This window comes from Pomacea canaliculata, linkage group LG3, assembly GCF_003073045.1.
Source record: "Pomacea canaliculata isolate SZHN2017 linkage group LG3, ASM307304v1, whole genome shotgun sequence".
Classification (NCBI taxonomy): domain Eukaryota; kingdom Metazoa; phylum Mollusca; class Gastropoda; order Architaenioglossa; family Ampullariidae; genus Pomacea; species Pomacea canaliculata.
Window position 1 is genome coordinate 42464152 of NC_037592.1, and position 14872 is coordinate 42479023.

Genomic DNA, 14872 nt, shown 5'->3' on the forward strand with positions numbered 1-14872 from the left:
CACTCGTGTGTCAGGTGTCAGGAGGACCCAGGAATTTCATTCATCCTGCGGACTGAGCTGTAGTGGGCTACACACACCCTGCCTGACCCTGATCACACGGTGATGTAGACACTTGATCACATGACCCTTGACACTGTCATGTTTGTGCGCAGGTGATGACGACATGGTGACACTAAGATGACACTGATGATCACATGACCCTTGCCACTGTAACACACTTGTGACTACACGTCATTACATTTCGTGTTTGTCTACTGTCACACGTGTGTACTGTAACATGCTACAGTCTAGTATGTGTTGTTACACGTCGTCACGTGTTCTGTCGCTTGTAGGGGAGGGGGGAGTGCAAGGACAGACAACTCTGACCTGTGTGCGCCGCTAGTCAGCAGTCCTGTAACTCCTTGCTCTGTCGTTATTTATCGTCGTTTGCCTTTGTCTTCATCTGCTTCAACGGCCTGCTGTCATTGGGCGTGTAGTGGGGTAGCGTGGGCTCTTGTAGGGGGTCACACTGACGTGTGACGTATTGGTGACGTCGAGTGCTACACAGCCTTCCGGAATGTTGTGTTAGTGTAGGATGTTAGCGCTGTGTTAACGTAGACAGTTACATAGCGTTGTGGCTGTTTAGTGACGTAGTGCAGTGTGGTAAGTAGCGTAGTGGGTCAGAGTGTTACATAGCGTGGTGGTGGTGTGTGTGTAGTGTGTTACATAGCGTGGTGGTGGTGTTGTGTAGTGTGTTACATAGCGTGGTGGCATGATGTGTTAGTGTGTTACATAGCCTGGTGATGTACATAGTGGACTAAAAGCTAGGTGTGTATGTGTAGCCGTCCACCTATACCCGAGACTGCTGCATGCAGTCAGCACCACGTCACCAGTCGCGCCATCTTGTAACTCCAGCGGCGTGGAGCGATGTGTAGCGGCGGCCATTGCTACTGGCAGCGATGTCCGATCCTCATTAACCCTCATTGTGCCATCCTCACCAAAGTCGACATGAGTAGTTTGGTGTAGACTGCTCGATTATTGTAACAACCCCGGAGCATAGGAGGGAGAGGGGAGGAGAGTCGCTTGGCGGTGACATCTCCCCCCCCCTTTACTTTCTTACCGTACGTGGCTCCCTCCATTTCTGAACAGGTTGTCAGCCTGTTAGATGATGAGCTAGACCTCGGGACTACTTTTTAACCTGTTAGATGATGAGCTAGACCTCGGGACTACTTTTTAACCTGTCAGATGATGAGCTCGACATCAACACTACACGTGTCGAGTAGTTTGGCTACACGAACGCCATGCGTGACTAGTCCTGGCGTAGATGAGCCGATAGAGGAACCGTGGGGTGGAGTTCACCTTCTGTTTCAGGGGTCAGCGTTGACCCCAGTCTACTATTTTATGGCAGGGTAGTGGCTAGTGAACCCTAGCTTGCTGTTTTGTGGTAGTAGTAGTAGTAGCTATTCACGCTGTTGTAGTGTTTGACAGTTGACTTGTCCACTCACTGTAGTCGTTGCTGCGGTGTGTGCAGCAGAAACTGAAGCGTAAAATCGACTCGAGCCACGCCGACAACTCAGCAGCAGCGGCGGAGGCTTTCCAGTTCGACGACAACAGCGACCAGCAGCCTGCGACCAATGTGGGCGGCAGTCAGGCCAACAAGAGTTCCAGCCACACCAACACCAACGTCAGCAGCAGCACCACCAGCGTGGGAGTAAGCAGCGCTGCGGGGCAAGAGGGCGCCACCTTGCCTCACCTGTCCGTACAGATCGTGCAGCAGATCAGCCAGAGCCCGCAGACCATCCACACCAACGTAACCGTCAGCTCCACCCTGCAGACTCGCTACCCGGGTTCCGCCTCGCCGTCACCCAACGTCAACGTCCACACCTCAACGTCGTCACAGCACACGCACGCCAACAACTCCGGCAGTGGCAGCCATCTTGGGGCCAGCGGCTGCGGTACAAACGCTGTTTCCAAAGCCGGCGGAAGCACCGCCAATCCAGGTGGCAGTGGTGCTGGTGGTGGAGGTGCTGGTGGTGGTGTTGGCGGTGCGCCTGGCAGCGAGACGAGCGTGCTGACCAGCATCGAGTGCAAGCAGGAGCCGCTGGACGATATCCACTGTCACGTGTCCGCCGACAGCAGCGCCGGGTGCGTACCGGACCTGGGCATCGACGAGCTGACGGACATTCTGGACAGCATCGAGAAGGACACCCTGATCAAGGAGCTGGATAACTTCAACGCCATTTATAACAAGGTGCAGCGCGACTCGGAGAGCAATGCCGAGTCCTCCTCCATCTTTTCCTCACTAGGCAGCTGCAGCTCGCCAGGACTCTGTAAGGCGGCAGCACCCTTCACGGATCCTTCGCAGGTCGGTATTCAGCCGCACGTGAGTCTGTCGGGGGGACCTCCGCCCGCTCTCACCCCCACCATGTTCGAAGCGGCACATCCGCTGGGGGGCCTGGGCGCCAACACGACAGGTCTGCCCATCCGACCTCCGCCCTCACTGGTGGAGCCGACAGGCCCAGCTGCCGAGACGCTCAAACAGATGGCAGCACAGCACCAGCACCAGACCTCTGCGGCAACGCCCTTTTCCTCCAAATCCCTCGAGCACTCGGCATTCCCAGACCCTTACGAGGCCTGTGGCTTTGGCCGCAGGAATGGCTATCCTGCAGCTTATCAGAACCAAACTTTTTCGCCGGTGGGTGCTGCTACGGGTGGTGCTGGATATGCAGGGTACGGACAGAGTAGCGGGTACGAGAGCCCGACTCCCATGGCACAGTACACCGGAGGCAAACGGGAGTTGAATCCGCTAGCTTACGGCGGCACCAAGCCACTAACGCACTATCCAACTGAACACGGGGGACCGGGAAACCATGGCGGCAGCCCGCAACCCCCAGCTCGCTGCAGCAGCTTCAGAACCAGGTGGCCAGCCACTTCAGTCCCATGCACATCACGCAGACGCAGCACGTGCAGTTGTCGCAAGGGACAAGCCGCTTTCAGCTGTCCCAAACACAGCAAGTGCAGATGGCGGCTGCGGCTCAGCAACAACAGCAACAGCAACAGCAGCAGCCAGGAGGGCCCACAGCTCTGTCCTTATCGCAGCAGCAATCCTTCTCCATGGGACCGCACATGCAGCGAGGGCAGGGTCAAGCAGGTCAAAGTCAGCCGCCTGCAGGCATGGGGATGCCGCCCTCCCACGAAGTGCAGTTTCTGCAGGACAAAATGCGACGAGAACAACAGCAGTATCTCAATCGCCCGCCACCCGAGTATAAAATGCACCCGGGGGTGCGTCCACCGGGACCTGCATACCCAGGAAGTGCTGGTGGAGGAGGGTCAGGGGGTTCCAGCACCCCACTGCAGACGATGCAGAACATGGTCAATCAGACTCCCCTTACGCCAACGTCAAGGGAGAGGTGAGCGCCCCTGGCGGGGTCATGACGCAGCTGTCCGCCGTCCAGTCTCTGGCCACGTCTGGCAACAGCGGCGGCTCGCAGCACATGGCGCAGGGCTCGCAGAACATGGCTGTAGCCTACCACCAGCAGCAACAGCGACCGCCGTCGTACTCGCCTCACGCTAATGTCACAACACCTAACGGCGTCAACTCCACCACCAACGTGGCCAACAACGTTGTCACAAACGCCGCAGGCAGCAACAACGGCAGCAGCCACCTACCCACCTCCACTGCCGTGTCGCAGGTCACCAGCGGCTACACCAGCGCGCTCTTGCGGAACCAGCGGCCGCCCAACGTCAACGTGGGTCCCTGAGGGCCTCAACATTTCACAGCCGCGCACTCACCCGGGCCACCCGGGACACATGGGGCATCCCCACCCGCATTCTCACCTGCACGCTGAGTCGTGGCCGCGCGTGCTGCAGGACCACTCGGTGCAGAGTCACGTTCAGACGCACGCCGGGGCGGTCAACCGGGGAGGTGGCGCCACCTCCACCCTGGGTACCAGTCCAGTCGCCACGGTGGGCGGTAATAACCTGCTGTCCGCAGCGTACGGCGCTCGTCCAGGCTCAGCGGGCTCTGTGGCAGGCTCAGTGGCCGGCTCAGTAGCGGGCATTGCCAACGCCGGACCTATGGTGGGCGCCCCTGGAAATCATGCAATGATGGGAGGGGTAGGCGTGGGGGGCACGCAGGTCATGATGCAGCAAAGTGTGCAGATGTCTCAGCGCGGCGTCCCCATGCGGCCGGGCTCTGGTGTGGCGATGGGTCCTCCTCCACAGCAAGCGATGCCCCTCACTCGGGGGGCTACGGCATGCTAGGGCCGGCACTCTACAGGGACAAGGTGGCGCCACGCATGCTCAGCAGTACGGGGCGGGGTCGCCACAGGATGACTTTTTGCCCTTCTTTGACTCGGCGCAACCTGCAGGATATGACCCCTACGACCCCATGGCGCACGGGTCCAGCTCTTCCGACTTCAGCCTGTTTGACGAGATCCTGAGTGGAGGCAAGTGACGGAGACTGTCGTCTGTGTGTACCCCGGTTCGTGCTTTCATGCACCCACACGCTCGGCACCCAGTGTTGGGAGGCTGCGTTGTGGTTCAGAAATCGCACTGTGAGCTACCCGCCCCTCCCAGTCCCTTACACGCGACTGCCCACGCTAGTAATCGGCTGATGTGTGTTTCTTCCGGGTGTAGAGACTCACTAGCAGCACCCAGCCACCCGGGGTGTACAGCATGAGACTCACTAGCAGCACCCAGCCACCCGGGGTGTACAGCATGAGACTCACTAGCAGCACCCAGCCACACGGCTGTTGTAGTTGTTGCCTGCCTCCCGCCCACCATCTGCGAGAAGACGGGGGGAGGCGCCACACTGGACGCAAACCACAGCCAGCATGGCAGGAGTCCTCGCCCCGGGCGCCTCGTACTCACGACTCACTGAGCTTGAACTCAGCGACTAGAGAACACTGAGGTGGACAGGTAGTCAGTGTAGGTGTGCTGTCAGGTGTGACGGTGAGTAGGCACAGATGTGACACGTCACGTGTCAGGTGGTGGGTCCACTACCGGGAGGTGTGCAGTAGAGGGGACAGCGTGACACCTGCGTCTGTGCTAGTAGTGTCACAGTCACACAGCTGTAGCGTCTGCAACTGTGACATGCTACAACTAGTGCGTGACTTGCTAGCTGTCACTCCGCTGTCTGTGCCATGTGCTGCTGCAGTGTCCGTGACAGTATCCATGTGTCACACGAGTGTCTGTTAACAGTCATCCATTGACCACCATCGCCGTGGCCACACATCGTTGCTGTCGTTTTGAAGATGCAGGAGATGAGTGCACAGTTGGTGAGCACTGGAGGTGACGATGACTGTGTACCGGCGTCGCTCGTGTTTTGCAGTCAGGCTGCAGTTTCCGGTCTTCCTACGCCATTGAACTTTGAACTTTCTTGTTGCTCTGGGACTGGCAGACGACCCTGTCAGCAGTTCCTAGAGAGAGTGTAAGGTGGTGGGGAGGGGAGGGGAGAGGCTGGCTGTTACAACGCAGGGTAAAGGGGACTTAACTCACGCAACGCAGAATGTGAATGTGTGTGCGTACGTGTGTGTGTGTGTGTGCACGCGAGTGTGTGCGGTGGAGGGGAGGGTGTCTTAATTCATCCAAAGTTCTTCCATTTCTGGGGCCACATCAGGGCGTGCCGAGCACTACTCAGCTTCCACCTGCTCACCACCGCCAGCGTACACCGGGTGACCACACAGTTGTCTGCCCAACGTCGGACAGGTTCGCCACCCGAGCGTCACAAGCACTTCAACAACAGCTTTTCTACCTCCATTCTGACCAACAGCTGGGGGGTGCGGGGGTCCGCTTCTCTGGTGGGGGAGGGGCTAACTGTGACGCCACCCAAGACCACAGCATCGTGCGCCCAGAGGGAGGGTGTCCACGTCACAGGTCAAGCTGTCGCCGTGCTGTCGTCTCGCCAAGCAGCAAGTTCAAAGGGCGTGTGTCCGCTGGGTGCTTGTGTACCGACAGCAGTGGGCAGTGGTCACCAGGAGAGTGTGCTGGTACATTCTGTACATATATCCTGTCCAGTGGGACTCTAGTACTGTTATTACATGTCTGTACAGTTGTAGCGCCGGACCCTGACAGTGGACGTTGGCACTGACACAAGTGCTGACATGTCAGTGTCGCTTGAGTTGATGAAGGCAAGTCCTCTGGGACCTTGGTACGAAATGTAGATGTGGTTCACTTGCTGGTTCTGTGTGCTGCAAATATATTGCAGACTGCTTGTGTGTCTGTCTCTCCACCGTCTCGCTGTTCTCTCTCCTCTCTCTTGTCTGTCTCTGGCTCGCTCACTGTCTTGTCTCAGTCTCTGCATCTCGTCCACACTTTTTTTTTTTTTGTTAGGCCTGTAGGTCTTCAACATGACCTGATGTTCTAGGGACCAAACTGTCACATTTTGTTCTTTTTTGTTCATTGGCTGACGCTGTGCCACACAAGGGCACACCGCTGACCCTGTCCCCCTGCACTTGATAACCCTGGTTGACCCAGCCTTGAGTATCAGTTCCTCCTGATCACCTGTGTCTCCCCAGTCCCAGTGTCACCTCCTGTGTCTCCCCAGTCCCCAGTGTCTCCTGTTCCCCTGTGTCTCCCCAGACTGAGTATTAGTTGGGCGGTCCGTGGTGCAGCGGTTAGCACCTGCCACCAATACAGTGAGGGTTGGCTGTCCTGGGTTCAACTCTCGTCTCGGGCACGCTGTTCTTTCTGCGTGTGACACCTGCTTACAGGGCTGACTGCTTTGCCATCATATAACCTTAGTTGCTGACTCGGCGTAAAATATTCCCCTCTCCCCACCTTGAGTATTAGCATCTCCTATTCACCTGTGTCTTCGCTTCTGCTCCCCACCTTCACTGCATTGGTTTTGTTTTCTTGTCACCCTTGACCTGTGTACAGACGCCGTTAACCCTAGACTAGCGACCTCTGACCTCTGACCTCAGATCTCTGTAGACCGGCGGCCTTTGCACGTGGGAGGCAACACCTGCAGCAAAGCGCTGAGCTGCCAGTAACTCCAGCATCATCTGAGGTCTTCATTAGAATAATACACTAATAAGAAGGAAACGCTAGCAAGGGGCGGGAGGGTCACGAGTCTCCGCCACCGTTGCTGCCACAGAGGACCTCCTTGCTCCTTGCGACTTGGTCACAGCTCGGCAGGGCGTGTGGCGACACGCCGTGTGTCCGTGTGTCCGTGCTGTGTCAAGCTGTCACATGTCACATGTTGGTGCTAGGGAGGGATGACCGGGCCGTGTCAGGGTCAGGGAGGAGTGTCACAGCGATGCTGGCAACGTCTGCCAACTGTGTCTGGTGATTGTTCACTGAGAGATTTGTGGGATCAACGGCTGCTCCGCGGTTTCTGCCAGTCGCATCATCATCTGTTGTCATCTTGCGTGCTGGTGGCGCCGGGTGCAAACCTGTCTCGCCCTTCAAGACTAGTTTTGTCAGCAGCAGGTGAAGAAGGCCCAGCAAACAAATGGCGAGTGGGGGACATTAGCAGTTGGTTGCCGTGGTCATCATGTGTACCTGGATGTTCTGGATGCTGCAGTACCCAGGTGAGCATAGTCGGGTGCTGGCTGCTGACCCTGACACCATCCACCATCCTGCAGTCACAAGCGGCCTGTCACGTGTTCATCACTGACTGACAGAAAAGGCGGTTGAGCTCCCATTGCAAGCTTGTCATCAGTTACCTGCACAGTTGTGACGTCACACAGCAAACCTGTCATCGCGCCATTGTTTTTCCTCCAGTAAGAAAAAATGGTGGAGAACAGCAAACAAGTATGACCTTTGAACTTTCGCCACATCTTTGACCTCTTAATGATTTTGTTGACATGAAATACAATAAATAATTGGTTGTAGTTTATCGCTAACCTCTGTCTATGGGTTAACCCTAACGTTAACCTCTGTCTATGCAAACTTCCTCTTCCTTCAGTTGGTGGTGTGACTACATGTGACAGTCACGTGTTGTTTCATGACAGTGAGTGAGACTCATGGTCCCTGTAGCTGGTGACACATCAGGTCTTGGCAGGTGTGACGATAGTGGCTGTGACTGATCACACACCACTTGTAAGTTTGTTGATCGACTTGACAAAGCCACCCGTTACACAGCAGCTTACATGTTCATCTTGTCGCCATCTTGGCAGTGCTGACACATCACACAACAGTTTGCGTGTTCATCCTGACAGTGCTGTCACATCACACAACAGTTTACATGTTCATCTTGTCAGTGCTGTCACATCACACAACAGTTTACATGTTCATCCTGTCGCCATCTTGGCAGTGCTGTCACATCACACAAAAGTTTGCGTGTTCATCCTGACAGTGCTGTCACATCACACAACAGTTTACATGTTCATCCTGACAGTGCTGTCACATCACACAACAGCTTACATGTTCATCTTGGCAGTGCTGTCACATCACACAACAGCTTACATGTTCATCTTGGCAGTGCTGTCACATCACACAACAGCTTACATGTTCATCTTGGCAGTGCTGTCACATCACACAACAGCTTACATGTTCATCTTGGCAGTGCTGTCACATCACACAACAGTTTACATGTTCATCCTGACAGTGCTGTCACATCACACAACAGTTTACATGTTCATCCTGACAGTGCTGTCACATCACACAACAGTTTACATGTTCATCCTGGCAGTGCTGTCACATCACACAACAGTTTACATGTTCATCCTGACAGTGCTGTCACATCACACAACAGCTTGCATGTTCATCTTGTCGCCATCTTGGCAGTGCTGTCACATCACACAACAGTTTACATGTTCATCCTGACAGTGCTGTCACATCACACAACAGCTTACATGTTCATCTTGTCGCCATCTTGGCAGTGCTGTCACATCACACAACAGCTTACATGTTCATCTTGGCAGTGCTGTCACATCACACAACAGTTTACATGTTTATCTTGTCGCCATCTTGGCAGTGCTGTCACACACAACAGTTTACATGTTCATCTTGGCAGTGCTGTCACATCACACAACAGTTTACAGTGTCATCCTGGCAGTGCTGTCACATCACACAACAGTTTACAGTGTCATCCCACCAAGACAACAGTGTCATGGCATGAGGTGAAGTCCTCCAGTAGAACAGTTCACCCTGTGTGACCTCCACAAGGGCGACACTAAACTTTGAACGGAAGTGGACAGCTGTCCATGGGCCTCGTGTCTGCTCGTCTTCAGTCGCCTTGCATTTGCGAGAAAAATAAAAGATTTTGATGAGTGGAGGAAGGTGTGGTGCCTGGTGCCAACCCAGCCCCTGGCGATGGCAGGACCTGCAGCAGGTTGCTGCAACTGTTGAGTGAGGAGCAAACGTGGCCCCGAGTCGGGAGTTGTTGTTGGCAGTCAGGTCATGGTGATGGCACTGACAAGGACTGCAGCACTTTCCTCTGATTTATTGTCACGTGACATTTCATGACATCCTGTGGAGTTGTTAGAATGTCTGGCATCTCGTGTCGTGCTCTTGTTGCCCTCAGACAGCGGCCTGGAGGTGCTCAGTGTGTAGTGTCCTCGTCTTAGTGACTGCTCTGTACTCACAGCCTGACAGGTGTCGCTGTTCGTTAGTATGTACACCGATGGCAGGTGTAGTCCTGCAGGTGCTTGTAATACTCGATACCAGTGGCTGATACACAACGATGGCAAACGTCAAAGTCGTTAAAGTAGACATAGACCGACAGCAACAGAAGCATCTGAACATGTTCATAGATATTTTTGATTACCGTTGTCCGTTGAAAGTCACTTGCAGTCCCCCCCCTCTCCCCCCTCCTGTTCGCTACCAGTCGCTATCTCAGTTCCACGTTTACCTGCAAGTCTACTCGCTAGCCTCCCGGACTCTTCTCTGTCCCCCAGTGACACTCCCCCTCCTCGTGTCCCCCAGTTACAGGACCACAAGAGGTTGACAGCAAGGGGTGGGGGATGTACAGACGTCGGGTTGTTGCCCCTGACTGTGACTTGCCTCCCTGCTGATGGCCGCCGTGTTTCGTTGAGTCGTCAGATAAAAGATTTGGAAGTTGGGCGATGTTTGGATTAACGCTAACCCTAACCATAAACAGTGGATAAGCATGTTAAACAGAGGGTGGATATGGGGAGGTAAACAGTCGGTAAACATGGCGCAGACGCCGAAGAGCAGTGGACAACGTGGCTGTCAGCGCCAGTACCCGGGTGTCCAGGGTGGCAGCAGCGTTCTGGCCTGTGTCCGTCCTGACCCTTCTGCACCCCGACCGACTGTCCATCCTGACGGCAGATGTCTGTCCACCCGAACAGTTTCTCCTCTCCACCCCAACCTCAACTGTTTTCAAGGGAGCGGGTGAGGAGAGAGAGGGTTGTTGAGGGGCTGTGTGGGGAAGTGGTGGGGTGGAGGAGGCGCTGTGCATGCCACGTTGACTGAGCAGGACGAGTCGAGTGACGAAACAAATCAGCGGAGAGGCAAATCACACTTGACAGGGGGTCGATAGTCAGCCCGCTTGTCTGGGACTGCCCGTCACACAGGCCTCCATGGCATCGACCCTCTCTCATCTTCCCCAGCCTCCACCCCGCCCCACCCCACCGCACCACCCCACCCGCTTCCTTCTCCTGCACTCGCCGGTAGCTAGCGGACTGCATTTCGCTCACTCACCGCTCTGCTGATTGGTCGGTCGGCTGGCCGGCCCTCCCTCCCAAGAGCTGATCTGACCTGCGATCGATAACGAGGCTTTCGCTTCTTCGCCCCTCCCGCCTCCACCCACCCTCCCCTCACCCTTCTGTGGGTCTTGCCCGTCAGTCACTAGTCTAGCCTCGCTCTCATCCCACCCTCCCCACAAACCCCTGTTCTTTCCGGTTTGAATTCCCTTCTGCTTCAGCCTCCTGACCGTGTTTGGCAGTTAAAGGTCCCGCCTGTTGCGTGGCTGTACATACGGGTTCTCGTGCGCTTGTTGAGTATGCTGAGTGGCATGAGCTGGCATGCGCAGAAACAGTGGATGAGGTGGCATGCGCACAAACGCGGGGTGGATGAGGGAACAAGAGAAGAGCACCAGGGGCCGGCGTCACGGAGCGACACAAGCGTCCTGCTCTCCATGTTGTGAAGCGGCAGCCACACCGCGGACACGACTTCACGGAGAACAGCGACTTACCCTCCCGTCATAACTACCGCCCCAGGAGGCCTGTGGATGTCAAGGAATGGCCAGTGAATGACCACGTGACCAAGTTGTTGACATATCGGGGTAGACTGGTCATTACAGATCACGAGGCTGTCTTGCAGTGTGTGTCAAGACAGAGAGGTCAGGGTTCATATGTTGCTGTCGTGGCTGGCAGGCAGGAATTGTAAAGTGATATCCTCTCCCTCCACCTTTCATAAGTCTGACCCTTCCCTAGTGTAGCGAGTCAGCAGCCCAGTGGACAGCGGGGTCAGCTGAGGGAGGTTAGCGGGGTCAGCGGAGGGAGGTTAGCGGGGTCAGCGGAGGGAGGTCAGCTGAGGGAGGTTAGCGGGGTCAGCGGAGGGAGGTTAGCTGTGTCGGGTGGTTGTCGACCCGACTTGTGCTGTACCTTCACAGTGGGCCAGCCACCATCCCCCTCCGGGTGGTCGTGCAGGTTTCGGTCGTCACGGTAGGTCATGGGAAGCCCGGGTGTGCACCAGGCCCCAGTCTCCAGTTCCAACAGTTCTATGAGAGAGGCTGGGTGTCCCCTCCTTGTCATCCCTGTAACGAGAATCAGTCCGGGGTTCGAACCTGATGTCGGGACACACACGTCTCTCTCAGTACACCTGTTCCCTGCTCTCTCTTGTTCACTCACTCGCTCTTTCAGGCTTCCTTTTGATTCTCCTCCTCTTTTACCCCGCGAGGTGCCAAATTTGCATGATTGGTTTTAATTATTATTTTATTATTATTATTATTATTAGATCAATTTCCAGCTTGGTGGGAACAAGAGTGAGGGCTGACCTATGATCAAGCCGAAGCGGGGTGCGAGTACCCTCACCTGTGTGTGGCTGGTGCTGCTTTCAGCCTGTGAAGTCTGCTAGCGGTTGAGCCACTCGATTGCACCCCTTGTGTATAATCTTTAGGGTACATCACGTGACTTCTTTTCCTTCAGTTGTCGCTCACCTGCCGACCTTCAGGGGTCAGTACTTTAAACACTCGGTGCACTATTGGGGGCTAGACACATCGTGCTAGCATGGTGCTAGTGAGTCCTGCTAGCATGATGCTAGTGAGTTGCTTTGTGACAGGGTGGTTCCTGCCTAATCAGGGTGTGTGTCAGTTGATGAGACGCAGTATTTCAAGGCCCTTGTTCACCAGACACCTGCCCGATACACACCTGAACCTCCCTCCCCCGTATCTTTGTAACGGTTTTACTCAAGATTTAAATTGTGTGACGTATTAGATGCACTCGCTCAAAGAACTCGTCATCGTTCTGTCGGTTAGCGTCACTCTAGCAACGCGACCTCTGTCAACTCTGTGCTCACAAGACAGTCTGGCAGTGGCGTGACACACACAGGGTCACAAAAGAGGGTCGTGACCCCAGGTCGCAGTCAAAGTGTAACTGTGGTGACAAGTCACAGCACAATGGTTTACACAGACTGTGGACAACATGTCTGCCCGCTTGCTGGCCAGTTCGTTCTGGTTCCTACTCGGGGCAAGTGGCACCGCTTGCCTCCTCACCTGGTCTGTTCCACTCAGTCCCCAGTGTCCCCACCTGTACCCTCCACCCCCAGTGTCCCCACGTGTACCCTCCACCCCCAGTGTCCTCACCTGTACCAGTGGCCGACCCTACTACCACCCAGCCACCCTGCACGCCCCAGTGACAGCGACAAATCATTTCTCTCTGGGTTCTGTCCTCGGGGTCATTGTGTGCTTGTATTCTTGCCTTCTTCCATTCTCGCCTCTAGCGACTGTCAGCTGTGTAGCCCTGTCATTGACGCGTGATTTTTGTAAATCAAGAGAACGTTTTGTACACTATGACCTATGACCCTAGAGGGTGGCATCGTACGTCAGGACTCGTATATCAAATGTCATTTACAGATACAATAAAATTCTTTATTCATTTGTTACGACTCGTGTTGTGCTTCCTTTTCTTGGTGTGGATACAAGTCACCTGTCACTTCCACTCGCATCTCTCCCCATGCTTGCAGTGGGCAGATAACTGTGTGTGTGCAGGTTGCTCAGATAACTCTGTGAGTGTATGGTGGGCAGATAACTCTGTGAGTGTAAGGTGGGCAGATAACCCTGTGTGAATGTGGGCAGATAACCCTGTGTGTATGTAAGGTGGGCAGATAACTCTGTGTGTATGTAAGGTGGCAGATAACTCTGTGAGTGTACAGTGGGCAGATAACTGTGTGTGTGTGGTGGGCAGATAACTCTGTGAGTGTAAGATGGGCAGATAACCCTGTGTGTATGTAAGGTGGGCAGATAACTCTGTGAGTGTACAGTGGGCAGATAACTGTGTGTGAGTGTATGGTGGGCAGATAACCCTGTGTGAGTGTATGGTGGGCAGATAACTCTGTGAGAGTGTACAGTGGGCAGATAACCCTGTATGAGTGTACAGTGGGCAGATAACCCTGTGTGATGTAAGTGGGCAGATAACCCTGTGTGAGTGTACAGTGGGCAGGCAACTGTGAGTGGCAGGGCGATGAGTCATGACATGTCCTACAGCACGTGGGTCTCGTGCGTTGCGAGTGTTGGTGTTGACACACACACCGACACACTGGCATCTGCTGGTTGGTGATGTTGGCGTGTTGTCTGACTTTAGTTTGCTGGCTTCATGCAATCATCTGTTGTTTACTTAAAGTGTCAAATCGTGAGGACACCAAGTGTTGCGACTTGTATGTCAGACATCACTGCTCACATACTCACATCACCAGTTGTTCACATGCACACATCCACTTGCTCACATGCTCACATACTCAAACACCATCCAGTCGCTCACATACTCACACACATCCACTTGCTCACATACTCACATACATCCACTTGCTCACATGCTCACATACTCAAACATCATCCAGTCGCTCACATACTCACATACTCAAACATCACAACAGATAACACTCTCCAGTACTGACAGAAGATGTCACAGGGTGTCAAGATGGCAGCCACACTTATTCATCGTTCAGTCTGTTGAAGCCTCGGTTGTAGCGCCACCTGTCTGACGTCAGAGTATTTTGTACTGACGTGTACTTGCACTAACGGCCTGATGTACCACCAGTTGACGCCAGAGGGCGGCCTCATGATGTACCCACAAAGTCACGTGTGCACCACTCCGGGTGGGCAGTGGCCATCAGTCCTGTGTGCTACACTCGGGGTAAGAGCTGGGGTAGTGATATCAACACTAAGTGTCGGTGTAGACGACCACAAGGTCCGTGTGTGTGTACAGGACAGCCAGTGTCTGTGTCTGTGTGTCTGTGTGTCTGTGTGAAAGTCACGTGTCAGTGTCAGACTGTACTATTCCGTTGGAGGCCGCCGATATCTGTGTGTGTATGGAGACCTCCATTGACTGTGTGTCTGTGTGTGTGTGTGGAGACCTAACAACAACAACAACAACAACATTGTACTTGAATTGTAATACCTCGCCCACACACACACATATATCGACATACACTTGCACACACACGCACATAACGGCGATACACGTTTCCACGCATGTTCAGATACACATCCTGCTCTAGCACAAACACAGAGACTGTGCCGACTGACAGTTTGTGAAGACGTGACTGTGAAGGTGTGACTGTGAAGGTGAGACTGTGAAGATGTGACTGTGAAGGTGTGACTGTGCCGACAAAGCTGTGCACGGTGACCTGTGGCGGTCGGTGGTCAGCAAGCTCCACGAGGACGTCCGGTCCACGTCCGATCTTTGTGTCGTCACACACTCATCGACCACGTGACGCGCTACTGGAGAACGGAAACAAAATGGCGCGTCGGGTCACGTGGCCACAG

At 54.6% G+C, this 14872-nt stretch overlaps 1 protein-coding gene across 2 annotated transcripts in view; it reads left to right on the plus strand.

Moving 5' to 3' along the window:
• LOC112558539 (neurogenic protein mastermind-like) overlaps window positions 1-12990 on the plus strand; it is a 29606-nt gene extending 16616 nt beyond the window's left edge. Inside the window, exon 2 of one of the 2 annotated variants that reach the window (XM_025229035.1) lies at window positions 1514-12990. In XM_025229035.1, coding sequence (XP_025084820.1) covers window positions 1514-3553 — 2040 coding nt within the window. In that variant the 3' untranslated portion in view covers window positions 3554-12990. Of the gene's footprint in view, window positions 1-1510 lie in introns of both variants that reach the window. The other variant, XM_025229034.1, reaches the window with a different exon arrangement.
• The last annotated feature ends 1882 nt before the right edge of the window (window positions 12991-14872 follow it).